Below are 22,695 nucleotides of genomic sequence, written 5' to 3' on the forward strand. Positions count from 1 at the left end.
TGCTCCTCAGTGGCACCAGTGGTGAAACAATAGCCGCTGAATTCCACAGTACTTGTGCCTCAACGGCAACAAAAGCGGCTGAAGAGTACTACTAAGTACATGACCTTCTCTTCTATTCGAATTAATGATAAGTCCATCTAAATACTTAGAACGATCTGTCTCTACCGTTGTCCCCTTCCATCACACGCTGCGTTGCGTAACCCCTATCTCCCTACCACCGCTCAAGCCGAGGGCACAGGAGAAGGCGGCACGCCGCCGGTGGGCATGTCACCCGAAGGCGCAGTGCCGTTCGTAGTACCATTGCCGCCGCCAGGGCCACCACCCATACCACCACCACCACTACCCATCCCCCCACTCATGGCATGGCCGCCATCGGCATCAATGTACGCCGCCACGCTGTAGTAGTCGTCGGCCGAGTAATCCGCGCTCGCGTTGATACCAATTTGGATCCAGGCAAAGAGACCATCGGTGATATCCTCGCCGAGGTACACAAAGTGTGGGAAGGGATCGTAGTTGGCGTCGGCCTGCACGATGCTCCACATGTCGTCGGCGTTGCTGGTGACGGACTGCGCGTTGGTGTTGTACGGGTAGACGGCCTCGACGGCCGAGCGCAGGGCCTCGGGCCAGAACAGCTGGCCGATGTGGGCCACGGGGGCGTGCCACACGGAGATGGTGCCGTTGGGCATGACGGTGGCGTTGGTATGGGCCAGCAGGTGGGTGTGGGTGGCGCGGCCGTCGTAGTGGCCCGGGAAGATGGTCTCGAACTGGGCGACGCCGTCGTGGTCGGTCAGCTGGATGCCGCGCAGGTACGTCGAGTTGTAGCCGTCGGCCGCGTAGTTGCCCGACGTGCTGATGCCCGAGTAGACGCCAGTGGCGTTGCAGTTCCAGAGGTCCACCGCCACCGTCGGCACCGGCTCGCACGTGTTGACGTCGACGTACTGCACCTCGAGGAACAGGTCGACGCCGTCCGAGTACTGCGCTTCCTTGACGTTGCTGCGGAGGTACTCGCCCACGATGTAGTACGGTCCGTCCGTGACCTCCGGAGCGAGGATGCAGGAAGTGTTGGCGTCGAAGACGGTCTCGAGTGCGGTGAACATATTGTTGGCAGACACGCCCGTCATGTTGTGGTTGATCTCTTCCCAGACCTCGAGGGCTTCGAGGTCGCGTCGATACTTCTTGGGAGCTGCCTCGTGTTAGTCGTCTCATCTCACATTCGCTCCTTGATACGGAAACACTGTTACGACATACGAGTCTTGATGCTCTTCTTCTCCCGGAGCGTCTTGACGACCTCCGCGCGGCGCTGGATGGACCGTTGCTTCAGAGCACGGGCAGCTTCGGTGTTGGCGCAAGAGCCGAGCAATCGTGCGGCCACTCTGGCAGCGTGATCCCGAGCAACGATCTCACGCTTCATCTGGTGCGCATCGTGGGATTCGCCGGGATGGGCGGTGGCGGACGCGGCAAGAAGAGCTACCGCGAGCTTGGAAATGCCGACCATTGTGCCAGAGTGATGTAGCGAGAGATAAACTTGGTGTACAAGTAATAAAGCATGGCAGATGTTCAGAGTTGATGAGTCAGAAAACCCAGTACTCGGGACACAGAGCTGCCTCTTTATACTAGCACTCTCGTCCCTCGTTTCCTACCGCTCCCCTGGGCTTGGTGAGGCTTCGGCATTTGACGGCGATCGCTCCATAGCGAGCCACGGAGTCGTGGCTTGGTTCTTGCTCAGGAAGGTTCGGACATCACCGTCCCCGGTGAAGGGTTGGACGCGGCCGTGATTACAAGGTCGCCCATTGGCGGGACGGGATGTGGGCGGCTCCGGCGAGGATCGCCCCTGAAGGCTCGGATGGAGCCCCGGAGCGGGTGACGACGACCGCTGACGATTTTAACAGATCGACACTACATCGTTTTCATTGAGATTTTCACCAATCTGCGAAGAGTGGCTAGGTGTCATGTTTACTCCGCAAGATTGGCAGCATATACCATTGGACTGCCGTTGCGGCGAGGCATGGGTTAGGGGACGGTGATGGACCCTGGCCATCGCGGGCGACGTCGTCATCCGAGATCCACACCGTCTACGCGTACAACGGGCGAACTTCTACCTTCGTCTTCAGCCGCAGCGACGGTAGCACGTATCCAACCGTTCAACGTCATCCATCAACTCTCTGGTGTAAACCCCTTCGATTCCCAATTTTCCATAGTCTAAAAAATCCAGAGGCAAACCTGCCCTGCATCCGGGACCACAGCCACTAATGACAGCCCAAGTATTCGTAAGCTCTACGGACCCGGTTTTCTCAAGCTCTACATCATTGAACTGCAAGCAAGCACACCGGCCGAGCCTGTCATGACACAGACACGCGGCCCGAGGCAGATGACAGGTTGCCCGGAAGATGCCGTACCGTTGTCATCTCATACATCCATAGGGGTCTCATGTCGCCCTCTATCAGCCACAAGGCAGAATCTTCTTCCATGGACACACTCACATTTACTACCCCTGGGTCGTCCCAACACCGTTTTACCACTCTATGATCGAAACCACGCATTTTTAGCTTCGTCGGAACTCAGCAGTTGCCGCCTGACCCTGAGCAGGACTGAGTAAGGGTTTCATTGTTCCGACTTGGTCAGTCTATCTTTTATGAACAAGTTCTACATAATGTCAAGATGAACGCTGTAAATCTGCTCGACTCAAAATGGCTGCCCTCCCTAAGGCTATAAGATTCGCACAGTATACAACGGCGATGTACTTACACTCGAGCCAGCAGCGGTTGGCGACGTGTTTTTGCCGTGGCATCCAGTGGCTACTGAGAATTTTGCGACACAAGCCCAGTAAATTAAGCGAAGCGTTTCTTCCTCGCTTCCATCCTTTGTTTTAAACACTCTTCCTATTGATAACAGACTAGTGCGTGTACTGGTAACATGAGGTTAAAAGGGGGTGGGTTCCCCCGCTCCTATTGGTGACCTCGTCATACACGAGATGCCACTGTCTGCGGCTAATAAAGCCGGCTTCAGTGTGTATCACGTGCGATAGTACCTACGCAAAAAGGTTGTGGAGGAGCGGGTCCTCGTCAGTCAGCCGCAGCAATAGGAAAGAAGGTACTACCAACGCTCCCTTTATGATGGCACAGGCAGACCTTTGCAGCTACTGCGACAAGATACCCTTTTCGGAATTTGCAGCCGGAACGCGAGACGACCGTCGGAGGGTGGACAAGTCGGACAATACGTATTGCTTGGGAGCTGCGTCTCGCATCCTCCAGAGCGATTGTCCGTTTTGCCTGTTAGCATGTGAGGCAACGCTGCTGTACAGAAACCTCAACTCGTCGCGCCTTCCCCTGTCCCCCGGCCGAGATGTTGAAGTGGTCTGGGCTCCTCGAACCGTTACGCGGACAAGAGGCGGGTTCGTCATCACGGGTCAGGAGGACGTCTGGCTGGCCTTTGGGTCAGATTCATGTTCCTCCGCCTCCGGTGCAAGCCCACCGCACTCGTACCTCCTCCCAAAACTCCCCGTTGAGCTCGATGTGTCGAGGGTGGCTGGATGGATCGACCACTGCACATCTCACCACATCTGTGTCTTATTTCCGCATACGATGATGTTTGGCGAGGCCTTCCCCGGATTGCGCTTCCTACGATTCATCGACACGATCCGGGGTTGCATCGTCCAGAAGACCGAACCCGTCCAGTACGCGGTGCTCAGCTACGTCTGGGGCTCCTACCCGACCTTCCGACTTACCAAGGCAAATCTGGACAAACTCATGGTGCCCGGTGCCCTTCTCGAGTTCCCTAGACGGCTGCCCAGGACGCTCCAGGATGCGATTCTCTTGGCCAAAAGACTAAACATCCGCTTCCTCTGGGTCGACGCGCTGTGCTTGCTGCAAAATAGCTCGGACGATCTCGAAAAGGGCGTTAACGTCATGGATCAGATCTACGAGCGAGCATGGATTAGCATTGTGGCGGCAAATGGCCACGACTCCAATGCCGGCCTTCCCGGCGTGCAGCCGGGGGAGCGAGCGGGACGAGTTCTTGTCAAGCAGGTAAAGCAGGGGGTCTCCATGGGGGTCTACGTGGGCACGGAGCTCCAATTGCAGAGGAGTGTATATGAAACCAGGGCATGGACGTTCGTGGCCCCGGCATTCGTTGACGTTTAGCTCCCTTTCCTCTTCTTTCCCTTTATGTCACCTTCGACCGGCCCAAAGTGTTCTCGTAGGGAACCTCAAGAACGCCGAGGCTAAAGATATATGCTACCGCACAGGTTCCAAGAGCACGTTCTATCTCGACGAATCCTATATTTCTTCCCCGACTCGGTCGTTTTCCGCTGCCGCGAAAGTGAGTTCCTCGAAGTCTGCGCCGACGACCCCACGCTCGGACGGCAGGAAGCCAGCCTGACATCCATGCTCGCCGATGCCATCATTACCACCGACGGTCCGGCGCATCAGTACGAAGTTTTCCTCCTCTACTACACCCGCCGCGCCCTGACAAACGACGCCGACGCCCTCCGCGCCATGGCGGGCATCCTGCGCCGCCTCTCCCACAAGCTCCGGTGCCGCATGCTGCAGGGCCTTCCCACCAGCCAGTTCGACAGGTATGTTCTGCTACGCGGCCCGGCGGCTGGCCGTCGACGTGGGTTTCCGAGTTACTCGTGGGCCGGGTGGCGGGACTCGCTTGGGTTCTTGCGTATCGGAACCATTGATACACGCGGCTGGCTACGCGACCAGACGTGGATTGTCTGGTATAAGGGGAGTCCCGCCGGGGTGGTAAGCCCTGTTTGGGATCCCGCGGAGAATCTGGAATTGTTCCCAGAGAGCGGTGGTACGGATACAGAGGGTTACGGACGGCGAAGCCCGTTTAAGTGTCCCGTTCCGGGGTCTCCGGACATCGCGGACCATGCCCACTCTGGACCTGGGCCCCGGCCCTGTCGACACTACCGAAACAAGTCAGGCCGGCGCCGAGCCGCCACGGCTGTATCCATACCACCTATTGCAGTTCTGGACTATAGTCATCTACGTCAAGCTACAGAACATTGATGTCTTTTGGCCGCGAGGAGACCTTATTGGCACGGATGGGCGTCGGTGTGGAAGGTTAGGATTAGACGGGTTTCATGAAACAACATTTTTCGAGTCCGAGCGACCGTTCGAGGTCATTCTCCTCTCGGAGTCGCAAGGCGATGAGGACGAGGTGCACTGGACGGTGCGGCCGAGAGAGTGGAAGGCCTACCACGTCATGGTCATTGAGTGGCATGGTGGGGTTGCTGAGCGGCGAGGCTTGGGGACCGTGCTCAAATCGGCTGTCCATCGAAGCTTCAGCCCTGGACCTGTCTGGAAGGAGGTGATTATGGGGTGAGAGGGCTGAACACAAGTAGGAACTGCAGGTGCAAGCATGATTTCCTTCTATTGGCGGTGCAGGTCCGTCACTTCGAGCATCAGCACACCTCCAAACTGCCGGATGCAGGCTCTCGGCCCGGTAATTGGAGCCGACGTAGCAGTGCGGGGCCTCATCTTCCGCCCCTTCCCCAGCGGAAACTTTACGGGCGAGGAATAGCCCGAGGGCCGAGCGCAATGGGAAAGCTTGATCGAGAACATAAACAATAGTACCTGAGAAATCACAAATCTGACTAGCTTAGCGACGACTACATCTTAAAGACGGGATACCCAGTCGGAAACGGGAAACTCGGGGGTGAGTACTCTGATACTGCCATTTCCAGGGCCAGAGTACGAACTACTAGTACTAGTAGTAACTGACGTTACTGATGGGCCGCAGCTATCCCATTTGGAGCACCTGGCTCTGAGAAACCGCTTCTGAACATCGACTCATTATGGTCAGGAGGCCCGTTTGAGAACTCCGTGAGCACCGATCTCTCGGCAGCATGGTACGCACAGGAATGGCAGTTCATTAACCGCTGTCCCTAGAGCTACCGGGGCGGCAACACTATAACCTCGAAGAGCAGCTTCCTACGTGAGATCCGTAGCGAGATCTTCAAGAATGGGATTGGAGGTACACCTCTTTCGCGTGTCAAATACCGTATGATTGCTTATCAACATTTTGACAACTCCCAGACGTATCACCCCTGTTGGGTCCAGGGGACAACTACGGTTCCTACCGTGTTATGGGCAACCTCAGTGTCGCCTTTGATGGAGTGGCCAACTACACGGTCTATAATCGCTCGCTCGATCTGACTACTGGAGTCCACACTACAGTCTCCCAGACAGGCCAGTCCAGCTCTTCGACATTCGGTGTTCTGCTCCTATCCGGACCAAGTCTGCGTATACCACCTCAGCTCGAGCACAGCTTTGCCGGCTGTTTCTGTTCACTTGAGAACCTGCTAGTTCCATCTTCACCATTGCAGCTGTCCTGCGGGAAGAGCTCTTCTCGGTTGACCGGCTACACCTAGGCTGCCCCCCCCTCCCCCCCCCGAGGGCATGAAGTACGAAGCCATCGTAGCGGTGGCAGGCGGACAGAGCAGTGTCATATCTGCAAAGTGTTTGGGGAATGTATTAAGAGTTTCCCCTGCGCCGCATGACAGATCCTTGACGCTCGTCATCTCCGCGGCGACCGACTACGACCAGAAGAGAGGAAATGCGGCCAACGGCTTTGATTTCAGGGGAGACGACCCCGGACCGCACGTCGAACGAGCGTCGTCCAGGGCAGCAAAGAAAACATATTAGCAACTCCTTACGGCGGATCTTCGAGACTACTCCTCCCTCCAAGGCGCCTTCTCCCTAGACCTCCCCGACGCGAAGGGATCTGTCGGAGTAGAGACATCAGCACTTTTATCGAGCTACTACCGCTCGGGCAGCGGCGATCCTTACTTGGAAGCTCTGCTCTTTGACTACTCGCGGCACCTGCTCATCTCTTCGTCCCGACGGAATTCGCTGCCGGCAAACCTGCAGGGACGCTGGGCGGAGGGGCTACAGGCTGCGTGGAGCGGCGACTACCACGCGAACATCAACTTGCAGATGAACTACTGGGCGGCCGACCAGACAAGTCTCGCAGAGCCCCAGATGGCTCTGTGGAACTATATGGCCGATACATGGGCTCCGAGGGGCACCGAGACAGCCCAGTTACTGTACAATGCGTCGGGCTTTGTGGTGCATAACGAGTTGAACATCTTCGGTTTCACTGCCATGAAGGAGGGCGCGTCATGGCCAAACTGTGAGTTCGCTACCTTACCCATATGCTTACATCTCCTGGCGCTTGGCTGAAGCACCTCTAAAGAGCCTGCGGCCGCAGCCTGGATGATGCAGCACGTCTGGGATAACTTCGACTACACACAGGACGAGGGCTGGTTCAAGAAGCAGGGGTGCTACCTCGCTGCCGTCCTTCGCTCCGTTTCTCAGACACTCTCAGATTCCCGCGGCGTCAAGAACACATTCACAGGGCCCTTTTCCCATAAAAGATACATCTTGCTTCTCTCGTCCCACCCCTTGGCATCCTCGGCCAGCTTGATGTCGAAAGCCCATACGACCCTGGCGAGGATCAGGCGCATCTCGGCGTATGCGAGGCTAGTTGGAAGCGAAAATGAAACTGAGTCAGCCGAGCATAAAATAATGGAAAACGAAGGTTAGGAACGACATGCGTACTTCTTCCCGATACAATTCCGCGGCCCGTAGGAGAAGGGCTGACGCGCCTCCTTCGTATCGCCCGCGAAGCGCGGATCGCCAAGCCAGCGCTCGGGGACGAAGTCATCAGGCCGTGTGAACCAGGCCGGGTTATGGCACATGGGCCACTGCCAGTTTTCGACAACGGTCTGCCGTGGAGTCAGACAGTAGATCTTTATATCTCTCCGCTCGTCAGATGATATTCTCGACTTACACCGCCAGGCACAAACCGGCCCAGAATCACATCGCCGTCTTTGTGGATCTTCCGCGGCTGTCCGCCGGGCGCGGGCGGATACATGCGCAGCGCCTCGTCCAGCACGGCCAGCATATACGTCAGATTCTGGACGCTGAGGAGGTCGATCTCGTCCTCCCGTGCAAACGTGGACCTGACCTCGGCGGTCAGACGGGCCAATGCACGAGGGTTCATGCCCAAGTAGTACGTTGCCGCCGACAGCGCCGTGGCCGTCGTCTCCGACCCGGCTGTGATGAGGAGGGACGCATTGCCTACCAGTTCCTGGAAGGTCAATTCCTTCGCATCACCTCGCCGCTTTGTCATTGCGTCGAGGAAGTCCGGACGATCGGTGTCTATGGCAAGTCTGTTCCGCACCCTTTCCTCCGACAGTGCTCGATGTTGGGCAAACTTGGACATGACCTCCTTCGGCACCAGAAGTCTCTTCAGTAGCGGTGCGATGGCCGGATACCGGTTCAAGTTGATGGACCAAGCAAGGTCCTTGACGCTGGAGAAGATCATGGCAACCCAAGGGTGGTACGTCGAGCCTTCCAGGCAGCTAAAGGGCTCGCCAAAAGCCAGATCGCCGATGATATCGAACGTGGCGAAGTTGAACCACTTCACCACGTCCACCGACCGCGTTCCGCCGGCGCACTCTTCATGCAGCCGCCGGATCATGAGGTCGACATACTTCTGAATGATGGGCTGCTGCTCAGCGATCGCTTGGGCGGAAAAGCCGTGAGCCATCGCCCGCCGCATCCGGGTGTGGTTGTCACGATCCGCGCCGAAGACCGAGTCGACGTTGGCGCCAACATGAACCGGATCCTTGGGGTGCTCGACCCTGCCCCCTTTACGGTGACCCCGGATCTCCTTTAGGGCATCCGGGTGGCTGTAGGACAAGAAGTCCGGGGCCACCCGTACGACAGGACCGTACGTCTTGTGAAGCTCGAGGATGCGATGGTGCATGTCGCCGCTCAGGAAGCCGCGGGTGTAGGGAATGCGCGACATAGCCCAGAGTGTCGGCCCTGGGTATGAGCGCAGGGGGTGGAGAAAGACATTGTACGCCGCTGTCCAGATTAGATAGCCGAGACACTGGGCAAAACTCGTTGTCAGTAGCTCGAGAATACTAGAAGCCACATTGGACTATGCGTTTGGAATGGGTGCTTTACCAGGGCTAACACAATAGAGACCGATACCAGCGCAAGTCGAGCCACAGACGCACATGCATCGTAAGGGGATACGGTTTCCATGTCTCCAGTCGAGCACCGGGGGGGGTTGCCTGTTTGGCTTCTCGGTGAGGGGTCAGGGGATGCCGCAGATGAACGTTGGGAATGCAGCGAACATCGAATGGATAAGTTTCGATGTGTTGGATGATATCGGGTGCTAATAGTTTTGTACTTTTATAAGCCCCTGGAACGATCATCCTTTGGCTGTTCACCATCACCGTCAGAACCGGCACTTCTGAGTCGCATTTGAATGACCCCGCGCCATCGCGGATTGGCATGTCGGATGTGACGCGAGATCACTACTAGTGACCAAAGTCACATCGGAATATCTTAGCAGATTCGAGAACGTCGGCGAGCGGTAACATCGGGTCTCGTGTTTCCTTAGAGGATGTAACCCGTTGATCACTAGTAGACTCCAGTACTTGTACTGTGGTATGATGGGTAATAAAAACCTCCATGCGGGGTACCCTCGCTGATTCAGGCAATGATACCCGCTTATTTCTACACTAAATATACCAAACCACTAGCTAGTATTTTGTATGCATCCCGTTGGCTGCAATAACAGCTTTGCAGCGCTCTGGCATTGAGGCCAACAGCTGCTTCAAGTAGTCGTCCGGCAATGCCTCCCAAGCCTCCTTAACATATTCGCGAAGCTTGTCATACGAGGGCCTTTCTTCAAGGCCATACCGGTCTTCAATCCAGTCCTTCATCCAATTCCAACAGGACTCGATTGGGTTCAAGTCTGGTGAGAAAGGTGGCCACTCCATCATAACAATGCCTCTCTCCCTGAGATCCTCCTTCGTCTCTGCAGCTATATGCCCTGGAGCACTATCTTGCATCAAGATTAGATCTTCACCAAGCTGTGCCTTATACATCTGTATCCAGCCATGAATGACAGGGACAGTTCGTGCGCGGTACGTCTCAGCGTTGATCTTCCCCTAGTCCTTTTCCCAAAAGAGTCCAGGGCCTTTACCCAAGCTAGAGAAGCAACCCCAGAACATCTAGCCTCCTTTACGTTGATGCTTTTCTACAATGCAAGTAGGATCCTACTCTTCGCCTTGCCGCCGGGTAACATATTGCTTCCGATGTGGCCCGCCAGTAACCCAAGTCTCATCGGTCCAAAGGATCTTTGCCCATTGTTCAAGGGTCCAATGTTCATGCTCTTGCGCCCAAGCTAAACGGAGTTGCCGGGTTCGTTCGGTAATCGGTGGCTTCTTACGAGCAACTCGCCGGCGGAAGCCGAGTCGATAAAGGGCATGCTTGATCACCTAAACGCCGAAGACCCCAGCGAAGATGATAGCCGAGAGTTCGAGGAAGCCTATTCGACGAGTCTTTTTGCTGGAACAAACAAACTGAATAAGCTCTTCTTCTTGCTCTGGCGTTAATGTCCGAGGCCGGCCAATACTCCGGTAGGCAGTTGTATCAGGAGCGCGAATCGCAGTCCGGATCTGGGCCTTAGTATAGCCAGTGATACGATGGATCTCAGCTTGGCTTTTGGCTGCATCGAAGTATAAGACTCGAACGCGTTGGCGTTGTTCGGTAGTCAACTGTTTCGTACCACTTGACCCTTGTGGCCGTGCCATTGTATTGCTGGATTGCGTTGACTGCGTTGACTACGTTGAGTGCGTCAACTGCGATGATTGCGTTGAGTGCGTTTAACGAGAAACGAGATGGCTGTCGAAAAAACAGGGGGCTCGATAAGTTCAGCTGATTGGTCAAAACGCGTCGAGTGTTGTGACCCACAGGTACTTGACTAGGGGGTTTTCTTTATGCACGCGACCACAGTAGTAGTATACCTTCTTCCACTACCCCCCACGGAATCCTACTTCGCTCCGCCAACTCCTCCTAAGAACGAGGTACCCCATCTCCCGAATTAAACGCATCACCCTGCTTTGCCATTCTGACACGCGGGTAGTACATCGGTGCTGGAATCATCCAAGGCAATAAGCGGCTTGATCTCCTCTCGTCAGAGCGGGATTTGAAAGCAAATGTCACCCCCTCCGCATTGCTGCAACCCCTCGCGTCGCGAGCTCGGGACACGACAAATCCGACGATCCTCAGACTTGCTTGGAGGGGCATGCAACCAGTTATCTGGTTGTAAGGTCGCCAACTCACTATTGGCTTCGGCAGAGTCACCACATATTAGGCCGGTGGTGATTCGGCACTCGTCTCGCGGAAACCCGCGAACCCAAGAGCGGGAAGTTGTTGTAGACAGGATACCTAGTATGACGGTCGATCCGCGAGAGATGTCCAAAATCATTATCCCAGATCACCATTACCAGGCCAATCCAGGGCAACCTTCCTCGTCTCAAACAGCACGCAAAGTCCACGGCCGGGCGATTGCTGGGAACGTATAAAATATAGATAGCGGTGATAATCTTTATTGTTCGTTTATCACCTGTATCAGAGCGATAAATCACGGTCCGATAAGCCATGCACTAGATGCCTTTGGAGCCAAGGTGTGAAGATGTATATTACATCCAACATTCGATCTGCGACTACCGTGCTACAAAGGAAGGGTTGGGAATGGTCTAGTCCGGATGTCCGAACCCCCTGTTCTACCTCAAGACTTCGGCTTCAGAGGCAGCACCGGCCACTCATAGTTTCTCCTAAAGGTCGACTCGAACGACCACGTACCAGGTCCAACCACCGTCTCCCACCTCTCCCCCTCACCCAGCACCGGCAAGACAACCTCCACCGTCGTTCCATACGGCGCCGACACCCTCAACCGCATCACTTCCGTCTTGTCCTCTCCACCACCGTTCTCATCCACAGGAACCGTATTCCACTCACAAGAAACCGTCCCCTGTGGCGTAACATGCGTCGCCGCCGCCCGCGTAAACTCAGCGCCAACCGCGGGCGCAACCCGACACCTCGTCCACCCCGGCTCCAACCTCTTCAGCCCCGCCACGCGCTCATACAAGAACTTGGCCACCGCCCCAAAGGCATAGTGATTAAACGAGGTCATCTCGCCCGGGTTGATGCGCCCGTCCGGTAACATGCTGTCCCATCTCTCCCACACGGTCGTGGCGCCCATCGTGACGGGGTACAGCCACGAGGGGCACCCCGTCTCCAGCAGCGCGGCATACGCAACCTGCAGATGGCCCGTGGCCGCGAGCGCTTCACAAAGAAAAGGGGTCCCCGCGAAGCCGGTGCCGATGCGGAAGTTGTTCTTGCGCACAAGCTCGGCGAGCCGGGCCCCCGCGCGCGCGAACTGTGCAGGGTGTTGTTGTTGTTGCAGGATGTTGAGGCTGATGGCCAGCGCGTAGGCGGCTTGCGTGTCGGAGACGATGCGGCCGTTGGGAGTGACGTATTCGGCGTGGAACTCGGCGCGGGCCGACGCGGCTTCGGTGCGGAAGTGGGTTGCCTCGGGGGCGCGACCGAGCAGGGCTGAAATCTCGGATATTATGTCTAGGCTCTGGATGAGGAACATGTTGGCCACCATCTTGGCGTCGGTGGCGGATTTCCAGGGCTGGTCTGGTGGTGCGGCGGGGTCGAGCCAGTCCTGGATGAGGAGTAGAAGGGCGGGATGTTAGTCACGGTGAACACTGTCCGTGTTGGATATGAGTACACTCACCCCCAGCTGAAAGGGACTCGGATCCCACAGGTGTGTTGCGCCCGTCTTGTTCCGCGGCAGCACTCTCATCCACTCCAGCATGCTGCCGTACTGCTGCGCCAGGATGCTCAAGTCGCCCGTCTCTTGGTACAGGTTCCAGGGAGCCAGGATCGTCACATCATGCCAAATGGCGCATGGGACCCTCCTACACCATACGGGATCTGGGAGGGTAGCGTTGGGGCTAACCATGGGCGGAACGCCTCCAAGCACGCCTTGGTCATGGTCGACATCGATAAGCCAGTTCTTGAGGATGTTGAAGCAGTCGTAGACCAGCACGGCCGTGGGCGCAAAGAGGGCGAGATCCCCGGTCCACCCCTGTCCACCAATGGTCAGCCATCCATTACGGGAATGGAAATACTAGCACTAAGGAGAGTAAATTAGACATACCAGCCGCTCGTCACGCTGAGGGCAGTCGGTGGGGACTGAGAGGAAGTTCCCTCTCATGCTCCACCGCACGTTCTGATACAGCTTGTTTAAAAGCGGCTCCGAACAATCGAACGAACCGGCGCTCTTCATGTCGGTATGGCATACCACGGCCTCGGTCGACGCCAGCAGATCAAGGTCATCCCCAGGCCAGCCGTCCACTTGCGTATACCGGAATCCGTGGAAGGTAAATCGTGGCTCGTACTGCTCTTCCTCGGCCCCTTTGAGCACATACTCGTCTATTGCCTTACAAAGTCTCAACGGGCGGGTACCCAACTCTCCGTTCTCCAGAACCTCGGCGTGGGACAATGTAATCTTGTGACCGCGCGGCCCGCGGATCCTCTTGAGCCGGACATAACCCACCAGGTTCTGGCCAAAGTCGACAAGGGTTTTGCCCAAAGGTGAGGTGATCTTCTTCACGGGCTGAACCGTCTCGGTACGCCGCACAGGCTCGGAAAACCCGGAGGTTAGTTTGACAGACTCAGGTAGCGGGGCAAGAACTTGAGCGGGTTCCCAAGTAGTAGTACTAGTAGTAGATGACGTCGTGTCGGCTCCCGCGGATGACCAGGACGGCACCTCCAACGTGGCGTCGTACTTCTCCCCGTCGTAGATCTCGGCCAACCGAATAGGCCCCCGTGTCACCATCCAGGAGGCATCCGTGCATATTGTTTCCGTTCGGCCGTCCGCGTCGGAGTAGGTGATCTCGAGCTGCGCCAGCAGAGCCGGATGCGGACCCCAGATGTTTCGATGGCCTCCTTCAAATCCTATCCGACCGCAAAACCAGCCCTCGGCGACGCGAACACCCAAGCAGTTGGTGCCGGACGAGAGAGCGGAGGTGATGTCGTAGGTCTGGTACTGCAGCCTGCCGTCGTACGCCGTCCAGCCCGGAGCGAGGAAGTAGTCGCCAATGCGACGGCCGTTTACCTCGGCCTCGTACAGCCCCTGGGCTGTGATGTAGAGCCGCGCCCTAGCCACCGGGGTGCTCACCGGAAACGTCTTTCTGTACAGGTGCTCGGCCTCCGCACCCACTGCGGAGCGGGCCCAAGGCGCAGTGATGCGCTGGCAGATCCAGTCGGCCCGGTTGAGCAAGCCGACTTCGAGACGAGCTGGCTCGCTCCAGTCCGTGGACACGCCATCTTCGCCCCACGCCCTCACGCGGATAGATATCCGCTGTCGGGACTGTAGGCCTGTGTCGAATGCCCAGGGGATGAGGATATTGCGAGGCGATGTGTGTGCGATAGTTGACGAGAGTGTGTGTTCCTCCCGTTCTTCCGAGAGTTCGACCTCGTATCCCTGCTGCTTCCAACCGGGCGGGGCAGTGATGTACCTCCAGGACAGTCGCGGTTTGGTCTCGTGGACGCCCAGCGCATTCAGTGTGCGGTAGTGCTCGAAGTGGACGTCTACCACTGTTGCCATGCCCGCGATTTGCTAGGAAAGGGAAAGAGGAGGGATTCGAGGAGAAAGTGAGGGGGGTTACTGTCGTTCAAGGTTGGTGGCGTCTACTGGGACAGAGTTGCCTAATGTGAAAGAACATCCAGAGGCATGGACAGACAGGGAGTTCTAACATTAATGAATGGAATGATGAGCCGAAGAGAGAGCTCCCGTCATGCATGGAGTGTCAGATCTCGAGGATTGAGCTTGGCGTTGCCCTCGCAGTGAATTATGCCGAGCAAGATCCAGTTCTATGGAGCCCTGAACCCCTCTGTCCCTGCAGCAATGGTGGCCCACTAACTACTGTACCTTAGTTACTAGGTTAGCGCTTGTTCCCGGCTCTTTTGGTAGGTTCTTTGCGGATGGGACCCGCTCCGCCTTTGCCCGTTGGCGCTCTCATGGGACCATTTTGTCCAGGGGCTGTAATATACGGTACATACGAGTACAGTGCAAGATAAATGTTTCATAAGAAGACGGGAACTTGCAAGCCATAAACACAGATGCCGCCCAATGTCAGACTCCCTAGTATCACCAGTTCTTTGACCATCCTTAGTTTGTCTACCCGTCGACCCCCTCCTGATCTTCTCGCCCTCCTCTGCCCACCATGTCCCAGGAAGCATCCATGTTCTCGGCCTCCGACGTTATAGTCAGCTACAGTCCGTTAACCGGCCACGACCTGCCCGTGCAGGAGCTCCCACTCCCCGCCGACTTTGCCTGGGGTACGGCCACGGCAGCATACCAGATCGAGGGGGCCGCCTCGCAGGACGGCAAGGGAAAGTCGATCTGGGACACATATTCGCACCTTGAGCCGTCCCGCACCAATGGCGAGAACGCCGACATCAGCTGCGACCACTACAACCACATGCCCGAGGACGTGGAACTGATGGCGTCCCTCGGCGTCGACGTCTACCGCTTCTCCATCTCCTGGTCGCGCATCATCCCGCTCGGCGGACGTAACGACCCGATCAACGAAAAGGGGATCGCATTCTACAACGACCTGATCGACCGGCTCCTGGCCCGCAGCATCGAGCCTGTCGTTACGCTCTACCACTGGGATGCGCCGCAGGCCATCTACGACCGGTACGGGGCCTTCCTCGACACGGCCGAGTTCCGCGCCGACTTCGAGCGCTACGCACGGCTCTGCTTCTCCCGCTTCGGCGACCGCGTCAAGAAGTGGGTGACCTTCAACGAGCCTTACATCATCTCCATCTTTGCCCACCTCAACGGCACGCTGGCCCCGGGACACTGCCGCGAAGCCGGCACCGACACCAAGACAGAACCGTGGCGCGTCGGCCACACCATCATCCTGTCGCACGCCGCTGTCGTCCAGATGTACGTCGACGAATTTCAGCCCTCACAAACGGGGGAGATTTCCATCGTGCTGAACGGCCACTTTTACGAGCCCTACGACGCCGCCAGCGCCGTCGACGTAGACGCCGCCGAGCGCCGCATGGTGTTCTACATCGGCTGGTTTGCCGACCCGGTGTTCCTCGGAACCGACTACCCGGCCGAGATGCGGGCCTATCTGGGCGCGCGGCTGCCCGAGTTCATGCCTGACGAGCGGGCGCTCCTGCGCCGCACCGCCCCGTTCAACGCCTTCTATGGCATGAACCACTACTCCACCAAGTACGCGCGGGCGTTGGCCGACCCGCCGGCCGAAGACGACTGGACCGGGAATGTCGAGGAGACGTCTGTCAACAGCGAAGGGAAGGAGATCGGCCCCGCCTCGGCTATGGGTTGGCTGCGTGTGGCGCCGTCCGGGTTCCGCAAGCTGCTTAACTGGGTCTGGAACCGGTATCATGTTCCCGTCATCATCACGGAAAATGGCTGTCCGTGTGTTGGGGAAGATGACGTGGCAACGGCGGTCGACGACAAGTTCAGACAGCGATATCTAGGCCTATATCTGGATGCCATATCCCGGGCCATCTACGAGGATGGCGTCGTGGTCAGAGGATACTATGTGTGGAGTCTGATGGACAACTACGGTGCGTGCTATTTCCCCTTTATCTCGTTCCGTGTTCATGCTAGCTAATATCAGATCATAATGTTGTAGAATGGTCAGCAGGTTACGGGCCCCGGTACGGAATTGTGCATGTGGACTTCAAGACGCTGAAGCGGACGCCCAAGAACTCGGCATACTATCTGCGGGACACGTTCAAGAGTCGGAGGAGAGCAGCTTCTTAGACTAATATTGGTCGCATGGCAGGTCGACGTCTCTAAGCTCTAGGTACCTTAGACTGTTGGGATACGACACATAGATGTACAAGACAATTAGATACCAGCCCAATATTCTCAATCTTGCTAGCCTTTGTCATCCTCGCTTGCCGTTCCCGTCCCCCCTGCTCCCGTGCTGGGGTGCACGCTATGCCCTACCGTAACCCGTCGCTTCCTGCTTGCACCTGGTCTCGTCATGACGTTATCCCGAACTTCGGGCCATGGCTGTTACTAAAGCGAAGCCATAGCATCCAAGAAGAACCATGACGATGGCAAACATATGGCCTTCGGGGTGCTTTGACCCGCGATGAGCACTGTTCCCGGCATTGACCCATGATCAGGATGCGAACGTGACGTGAACGGTTCCTGCCGCTAGTGCCGTGGCCGTCGGAAAACGCGTCGGGAAACTGCTGGGGCCAAGACGACAGGGTAGCCCGGACAGCGAATCGGATCCCTTTTTGGAGACAACAGCACTGTCATAATACAGCCTGCCTTACCTAAGGTACGCTGCCATACGACCTGATACATCGCTTTACCTGAGCATTACATCCCACACCAAGCACGTCAATCAGTAGCCGTTTTGGCAACTCCGAGTCTCAAGTGACTGATTGAAGACAAGCAGGGGCGGCTACGGTTGTGTCTCTTCAGTTATCATGAAAAGCAGGGATGGAAGGCATATACCAAATTAGTGCTTTGATTCATCTCTGAGGCTTTTTGTCCATGCAAGTATATGTCAAAGGGTCATCAACCTAGGATAAAACCGCCGGGATACTGCTGGATCTCGGTCTGTTGGAAAGTGGCATTCTCATCTTATATGAGTAAGGTTGCCGAGCATCTCAAATATGTAGGTAAGTACTAGTACCGAACTGCAGCTCCTCGAGGTTCCAATCCCCCTCTTTCCCAGCCCTACGACATCAAACACATTGCATACACCAGCTTGAGTGGGCTCTCTCACTTCTGCTCCTGCTTGTTCTCCCTGATAAGACGCTGGGTGGCTGTCTCAGTCTTGTGGAAGCGCCACGGCTTGATCTTGCGCTCAAACAGCTCGTCCAGCTCGGCAGAGGAGCGACTAGAAATAGAAAGGTGGAAAGATCGGGTCAGCTTCTGTTTGTTACGGACAAGAGCCCTGAGGCGCTGCGTTGTACTTACCGAGCCGTCTCGGGAATGAGCAGCCACATGCCGAGCATGAAGGGCAGGCCGACGCCGGCGTAGAACCAGCCGGTCTTGAGGCCCCAGTTCCACTGGTTCTGGTTGACCATGTAGGGAGTTAGCTGGTTCATGGCCACGCCGATGACACACGTGCAGGCGGCGCCGAAGCCGGCCGTGTAGGGCCGCAGGCGCTGCGACGAGATCTCTCCGATGAAGCCCCATCCTGCGGCTCCATTGGCGGTCATGCCCATGTCTACCTTAGGGTCAGCACGAGGTGTCTCTGTCGTCAACCTTGGAAAGGAGTCAAATTCCTTCTCCACTTACTCCAAAGGCAGGCAAAGAGCACGAGCACGTAATTTGTGGCCTGGGACTTGGCGACCACGCCGAGGATGCCGACGACAACGACCGAAACCCACATCAGGGACGTCGCGCAACAGGCAATCCGCCTGCGCCCAATCTGGTCCGCGGTGAAGACCACGACGAGGATGGTGGCGATGTTGATGGAGGACGTGATGCACTTGATCAGGAACGGGTCCGGGAGGCCGGCCTGCTGGAAGAAGTAGGTGCCGAAGGTGCTGAACAGCGTGAGGCCGAGGAACTGCTGCGACAGGTTCGTCCACAGCGCGATGACGGTGCGCAGGCCGTCGACGCCGCGGAAGATGGCGTACCAGTGCTCGCGCTTCTGCTCGACGGCCACGGCGCGCTCGTGCTCGGCGGCCAGCACCAGCACCTCGAGCTGGTGCTCCAGGTCGTAGCCCTGCACGCGGCCGTTCAGCTGCCGCAGCGCCTTGCGGGCCCGGTCCGTGTCGCCGCGGGTCACGCACCAGGCGGGCGACTCCGGGAGGAAGACGTAGATGACGAGCATCAGGCCGATCTGGGCCCACTGAGTCAGGATCGGGGTCAGGTACTCGTGCGGGTGCTGCCGGTTCATGGTCTGCATGGCGATGTAGGCGAAGAAGGTGCCGACGGTCCACCACAGGCTGTACAGCATCAGCAGGCCGCCGCGGATGCGCACGGGCGCCACTTCGGAGATGTAGGTTGGCAGCGTGGACTGCATGCAGCCGACGCCGATGCCCGCCAGCAGCTTGGCCACCAGCCACACCTGCCAGTTCCGCGCGACGCTCTCGGCCACGATGCTGCCCGCCAGGATCAGCCAGTACGTGTACATGGCCACCTTGCGCCCGAACCGGCTCGACACAAACGAGAGCGACACCATCCCCACGATCTGGCCGACCGACTGGATCGAGCCCCAGCCCGCGAGCACCGGCGATGCGAGCACCCCTTTGCCGTCGGCCGTGTACTGCGTGGCAAACTGGGCGACGAAGCCCTTGTTGGCAACAATGCCCGAATTCATGCTAGAATACATTATTAAGTATGTGAGCCAAAGAATACAGTACTAGTACATTGCCATGGCTGACTGGAACAAGTCGGACTTACCCAATCTGGTACCCATCCGTCGCCGCACTAAAGGCCGCCGCAAAGCACACGGCAGTGCTCACTTTGAACGTCTTGATGGTCTCCCAGAGCGTCAGGGTCTCGTAGCCCGTGGTGGCCTGGCCTCTCATGGCCGCATTGACCGCGGCATCTTTCGACGACATCTCGGCGCCGGCTGTGTCTTCGACCCAGTCGACCGGGTCAGACCGCGGCTTCTCCTTGCCTGCGGCAGTCTCGTTCGAGCCCATGGCAATGATCTTTTGGTGTTGCCGAATCTTCAACAAAGGTTCGAGCAGGGACTCGCAAGAACGACACGAGAGCAACGAGTCAAAGGCAGCCCCTGATCGGCTTGCCATCCTTATGATGGTGAGGGAATCCCACAACTCGTGTCCGTGCTCGCCTGCCTCGCCATCAGCTGGTACGATCGGTGAGAAACAACCCGGCGCCCGGTCGACGGTGTGACATCACTTGAACAGCGGGCAGGCCATCTTCATGGAATGCGGGAGAGCAATGTTGGGTTGGATTGGTTCGAGCAATCCGATAGTCTGGGACTCTCGCGTGACGGATTTGCGGAGTAGTTTTCCGACGCGTTTTCCGACGGCGAGCCCACACAAAGCCGGGGGCTTCAGGGCAACCGTAGTCCCTGCTGGGCTCGCTGGTTCTCGGCTCGAGATTCTCGGCTCAGATCTCTGTTCCCCATGGGGTTATGTCTAGAACCCCAGAAGCCATCCCGCCCATTCCCCGCGGGGAAGGAAAAGACCCGAACATCCGGGGTACGGTAAAATCCGACAGAACGGCGGGTTGTCTCGATAACTGGAAAATTATCCACTCACACTTGCGCTAACAAAAAGGGGCAAACTGGATGTCGCTTTGCAGCAACAGGGGTTTATTTATTTAGTACAAGCACCACAGACCACCTGAGTAATACGCGTATCGACAATGCGCGTGATGTCAACCCCGTCAACTGAGAGGAGTAACGACGACATTCCAACACTCCAACTTGGCACTGCCACGATGAAGACCGACATTGCCGACATTGAGTACGCCCTTGGCGACGAAAATCAAGCCCGAAGCAAGCGTGGTTAGCAACTGTGGTCATGTGTGTCTTGAAGTTGCGGACGAGTATAAATATGGCTGCACTTGAACTCTCAGTCCCCCATTCGCCGTGCTCTCCCTCTCATCTCTGGCACGGGACGCTGAGAGTGCGTTACCTCCAGAATGAACAGTCTCCGCGGTCTCATCTCAGCCCTTGGCATCGCTGCTGTTGGCGTCGCTACAGCAGCAAAGCCTCCACCTAAGCCGGAGCCAATTGACGTGGTCGAGCTTCCGTTGCCCCCCGTTGCCCCCAGCAATGCGGAAGGTGCCTGTACCGCCGAGATCAACCCCCGGCGAACGGGGTGCATCGGCATCGACACGGGCGAGTTCCAAGCCGGCGACTTCACGCCCGACGGAAACCACGTCGTGGCCACCGTCCACTTCGTCGGCGCCCCGGCCGCCCCGGACCCGGCCAGCATCTACTCAGGCGAGCAGCTGATCCTCATCAAGGCGGACGGCACCACCTTCTCCAACGGCGATGCATGGAAGTGCCTCAGCTGCGGCGTCCCCCCGGAGCAGGCCCAGTCGCTCGACCCGGAGAAAGACTACCCGCATGTGTTCCGGAGCGGAAAGAAGGTTCTCTGGGGCCATAACATCCTCGACTGCGGCGGAGCCGACCTGGCCAGCGACGACTGCACTTCGAATAGCACGCACATCTATCCGATCCACTGGACCACGAGCGCAGACGGTTCCGGGCGCGGCGGCGTCCCGCGTGAGATGCGTCTGCACCCGGACGACGTGCACATGGGCTGGAGCTCATTTACCGGTAACGGTGGGCAGTTCTGCTACTTTGGCCGGCTCGAGTTCAACCCGAACCCGACAGTGGGAGAGCCCCGCGCCCCTCGCTACGACCTGGTCAATGTGAGTGTGTTGTTTGAGCAGAACGGCAAGGCGCCCATCTCGGTCGAGGGCAGCGAGCTGCACATCAACCGCGACGCCATCACCGTCGGCGAGCTGCGCGGCTTCAGTGGCGCCGGCGACGAGATTCTCTACATCGGATCCTCGTGGGAGTCCAGCAACATCGATGTCTTCGCTGTGCACGTGGTGACCGGAGCGGTGCGGCGTCTGACCAGCCACCCGGAGTACACGGATCCCATCGCCTTCTCGCACGACAACCAATGGTTTGTGGTCATGGACACGCGCGGGTCCGACCGGCAGATGTGGATGTCGGGCATGCGCTGGGTCCCGCCGCTGATCGACATCGTGGCCGTGACGGCGGCATCGTCCACGCGCAACAACGGGCCCCGCCGTTTCTTCCAGCCCATCCTCCTCGACCGCGACGGAGACCGCGGCGACTACTTTGGCCAGCAGCTCAACGCCGGCGGCGACGGAACCAACGGCGCCGTCAACGATCCCAATTGGAACGGCCGAGCCGATCCGGCCTTCTCGCCCGACGGCACGCGCATCGTGTACTGGCAGGCCCTGGTGGTCCCGCCTTCTTGTGGCGGAGTCAACCCGCTGCCCTGCCCAGTCTCGACCGCACAGGGTGGCCGCACATACCGAGTCATGCTGGCCCGCTTGACCGGCCGGAAAGCAACGAAACCCGCCAAGGTCTTCGATGTTCCCGACCTCATTCCCTGGGCTACACCATTCCCGCCCGGCGCCACCCTCCCTCAGCAGTTTGGAGTGCCCGACGGTAACTACACGGTCCGCGGCCGGGTGTCTGGTGTTGCCACCGTGCTTCTCGAGGGCACCTCAACGTTGGGCGGCGGCGGCACTGTAACCGTCGTCTACCGGGACTACGCCGATGAGCCCGGCTATGTCCTGAACGGCCATGAGAAGGTCTCTGCCCAGATTGTGGGATGGGACAACCTGATTGACTGGGAGTCCGACATTGTTCAGACCGGCGTGGTGCAGGCCACAAAGCGGACCAGCCCGGGCGGCTTCCACCTCGACATCAATGCCGAGACCAACATCTTCAACGCGAATGGCACCCTGACCACGACGATCGATGGGGTGGAGTACAAGCAGCCCGCGAACGGGACATAATGGATTATGGTAGTATTAGGGGGGAAATACGAGTCAAGGGTCTATATGTAGTACTGTTACTATTAGTAGTAGTCTAATATTAGTAATAGTAGCATCTGGAAAACTGTGCTCTGAGACAAATACGTCTTGTCTTCCTTGATTCTTCAAGGGAACCCCTAGAACCTAAAACTACGGAGTTCCAAGCCTTGATCATCTCTTGCATTTACCAAGTACCCGCTGACACGACTCAGGGGCAGGGGAGCCCCTTCGTTACCCCTGCTGAAAAGCCAAGCGTGAAAGCGGGGGATGCTAGGAATTGCCCGA

At 57.6% G+C, this 22,695-nt stretch overlaps 7 protein-coding genes across 7 annotated transcripts; 3 read left to right on the forward strand and 4 right to left on the reverse strand.

The window, feature by feature from the left end:
* Positions 1-221: 221 nt before the first annotated feature.
* On the reverse strand, positions 222-1,495 carry B0T15DRAFT_512074 (Intradiol ring-cleavage dioxygenase; the record flags this gene model as incomplete). Its single annotated transcript, XM_062867955.1, has 2 exons — positions 222-1,183; positions 1,249-1,495. 2 exons carry the CDS (start codon positions 1,493-1,495, stop codon positions 222-224), a joined length of 1,209 nt encoding a protein of 402 aa, XP_062722026.1.
* A 1,618-nt stretch (positions 1,496-3,113) lies between these two features.
* B0T15DRAFT_398393 (heterokaryon incompatibility protein-domain-containing protein) lies at positions 3,114-5,331 on the forward strand (the record flags this gene model as incomplete). Its single annotated transcript, XM_062864953.1, has 3 exons — positions 3,114-4,108; positions 4,244-4,783; positions 4,842-5,331. The coding sequence occupies 3 exons, from the start codon at positions 3,114-3,116 to the stop codon at positions 5,329-5,331; spliced, it is 2,025 nt and encodes a 674-aa protein (XP_062722027.1).
* Positions 5,332-7,321: 1,990 nt separating this feature from the next.
* B0T15DRAFT_485659 (cytochrome P450) lies at positions 7,322-9,319 on the reverse strand (the record flags this gene model as incomplete). Its single annotated transcript, XM_062866302.1, has 4 exons — positions 7,322-7,490; positions 7,569-7,735; positions 7,801-8,907; positions 9,254-9,319. The coding sequence occupies 4 exons, from the start codon at positions 9,317-9,319 to the stop codon at positions 7,322-7,324; spliced, it is 1,509 nt and encodes a 502-aa protein (XP_062722028.1).
* A 2,182-nt stretch (positions 9,320-11,501) lies between these two features.
* Positions 11,502-14,724, reverse strand: B0T15DRAFT_222915 (bacterial alpha-L-rhamnosidase-domain-containing protein). The gene is made up of 3 exons (XM_062862832.1): positions 13,045-14,724; positions 12,619-12,972; positions 11,502-12,546 (listed from the first exon to the last, which is right to left on the reverse strand). Exons 1-3 carry the CDS (start codon positions 14,494-14,496, stop codon positions 11,605-11,607), a joined length of 2,748 nt encoding a protein of 915 aa, XP_062722029.1. The 5' UTR covers positions 14,497-14,724; the 3' UTR covers positions 11,502-11,604.
* A 218-nt stretch (positions 14,725-14,942) lies between these two features.
* Positions 14,943-17,041, forward strand: B0T15DRAFT_567925 (glycoside hydrolase superfamily). The gene is made up of 2 exons (XM_062870739.1): positions 14,943-16,496; positions 16,565-17,041. The coding sequence occupies exons 1-2, from the start codon at positions 15,116-15,118 to the stop codon at positions 16,693-16,695; spliced, it is 1,512 nt and encodes a 503-aa protein (XP_062722030.1). The 5' UTR covers positions 14,943-15,115; the 3' UTR covers positions 16,696-17,041.
* Positions 17,042-17,676: 635 nt separating this feature from the next.
* On the reverse strand, positions 17,677-19,556 carry B0T15DRAFT_396284 (putative MFS alpha-glucoside transporter; the record flags this gene model as incomplete). Its single annotated transcript, XM_062864828.1, has 4 exons — positions 17,677-17,794; positions 17,875-18,127; positions 18,199-19,229; positions 19,312-19,556. The coding sequence occupies 4 exons, from the start codon at positions 19,554-19,556 to the stop codon at positions 17,677-17,679; spliced, it is 1,647 nt and encodes a 548-aa protein (XP_062722031.1).
* A 596-nt stretch (positions 19,557-20,152) lies between these two features.
* On the forward strand, positions 20,153-22,512 carry B0T15DRAFT_534817 (uncharacterized protein). The gene has a single exon (XM_062869459.1). It carries the CDS (start codon positions 20,527-20,529, stop codon positions 22,390-22,392), a length of 1,866 nt encoding a protein of 621 aa, XP_062722032.1. The 5' UTR covers positions 20,153-20,526; the 3' UTR covers positions 22,393-22,512.
* Positions 22,513-22,695: the final 183 nt, after the last annotated feature.

This window comes from Chaetomium strumarium (assembly GCF_033439665.1).
Source record: "Chaetomium strumarium strain CBS 333.67 chromosome Unknown B0T15scaffold_4, whole genome shotgun sequence".
Lineage (NCBI taxonomy): Eukaryota > Fungi > Ascomycota > Sordariomycetes > Sordariales > Chaetomiaceae > Chaetomium > Chaetomium strumarium.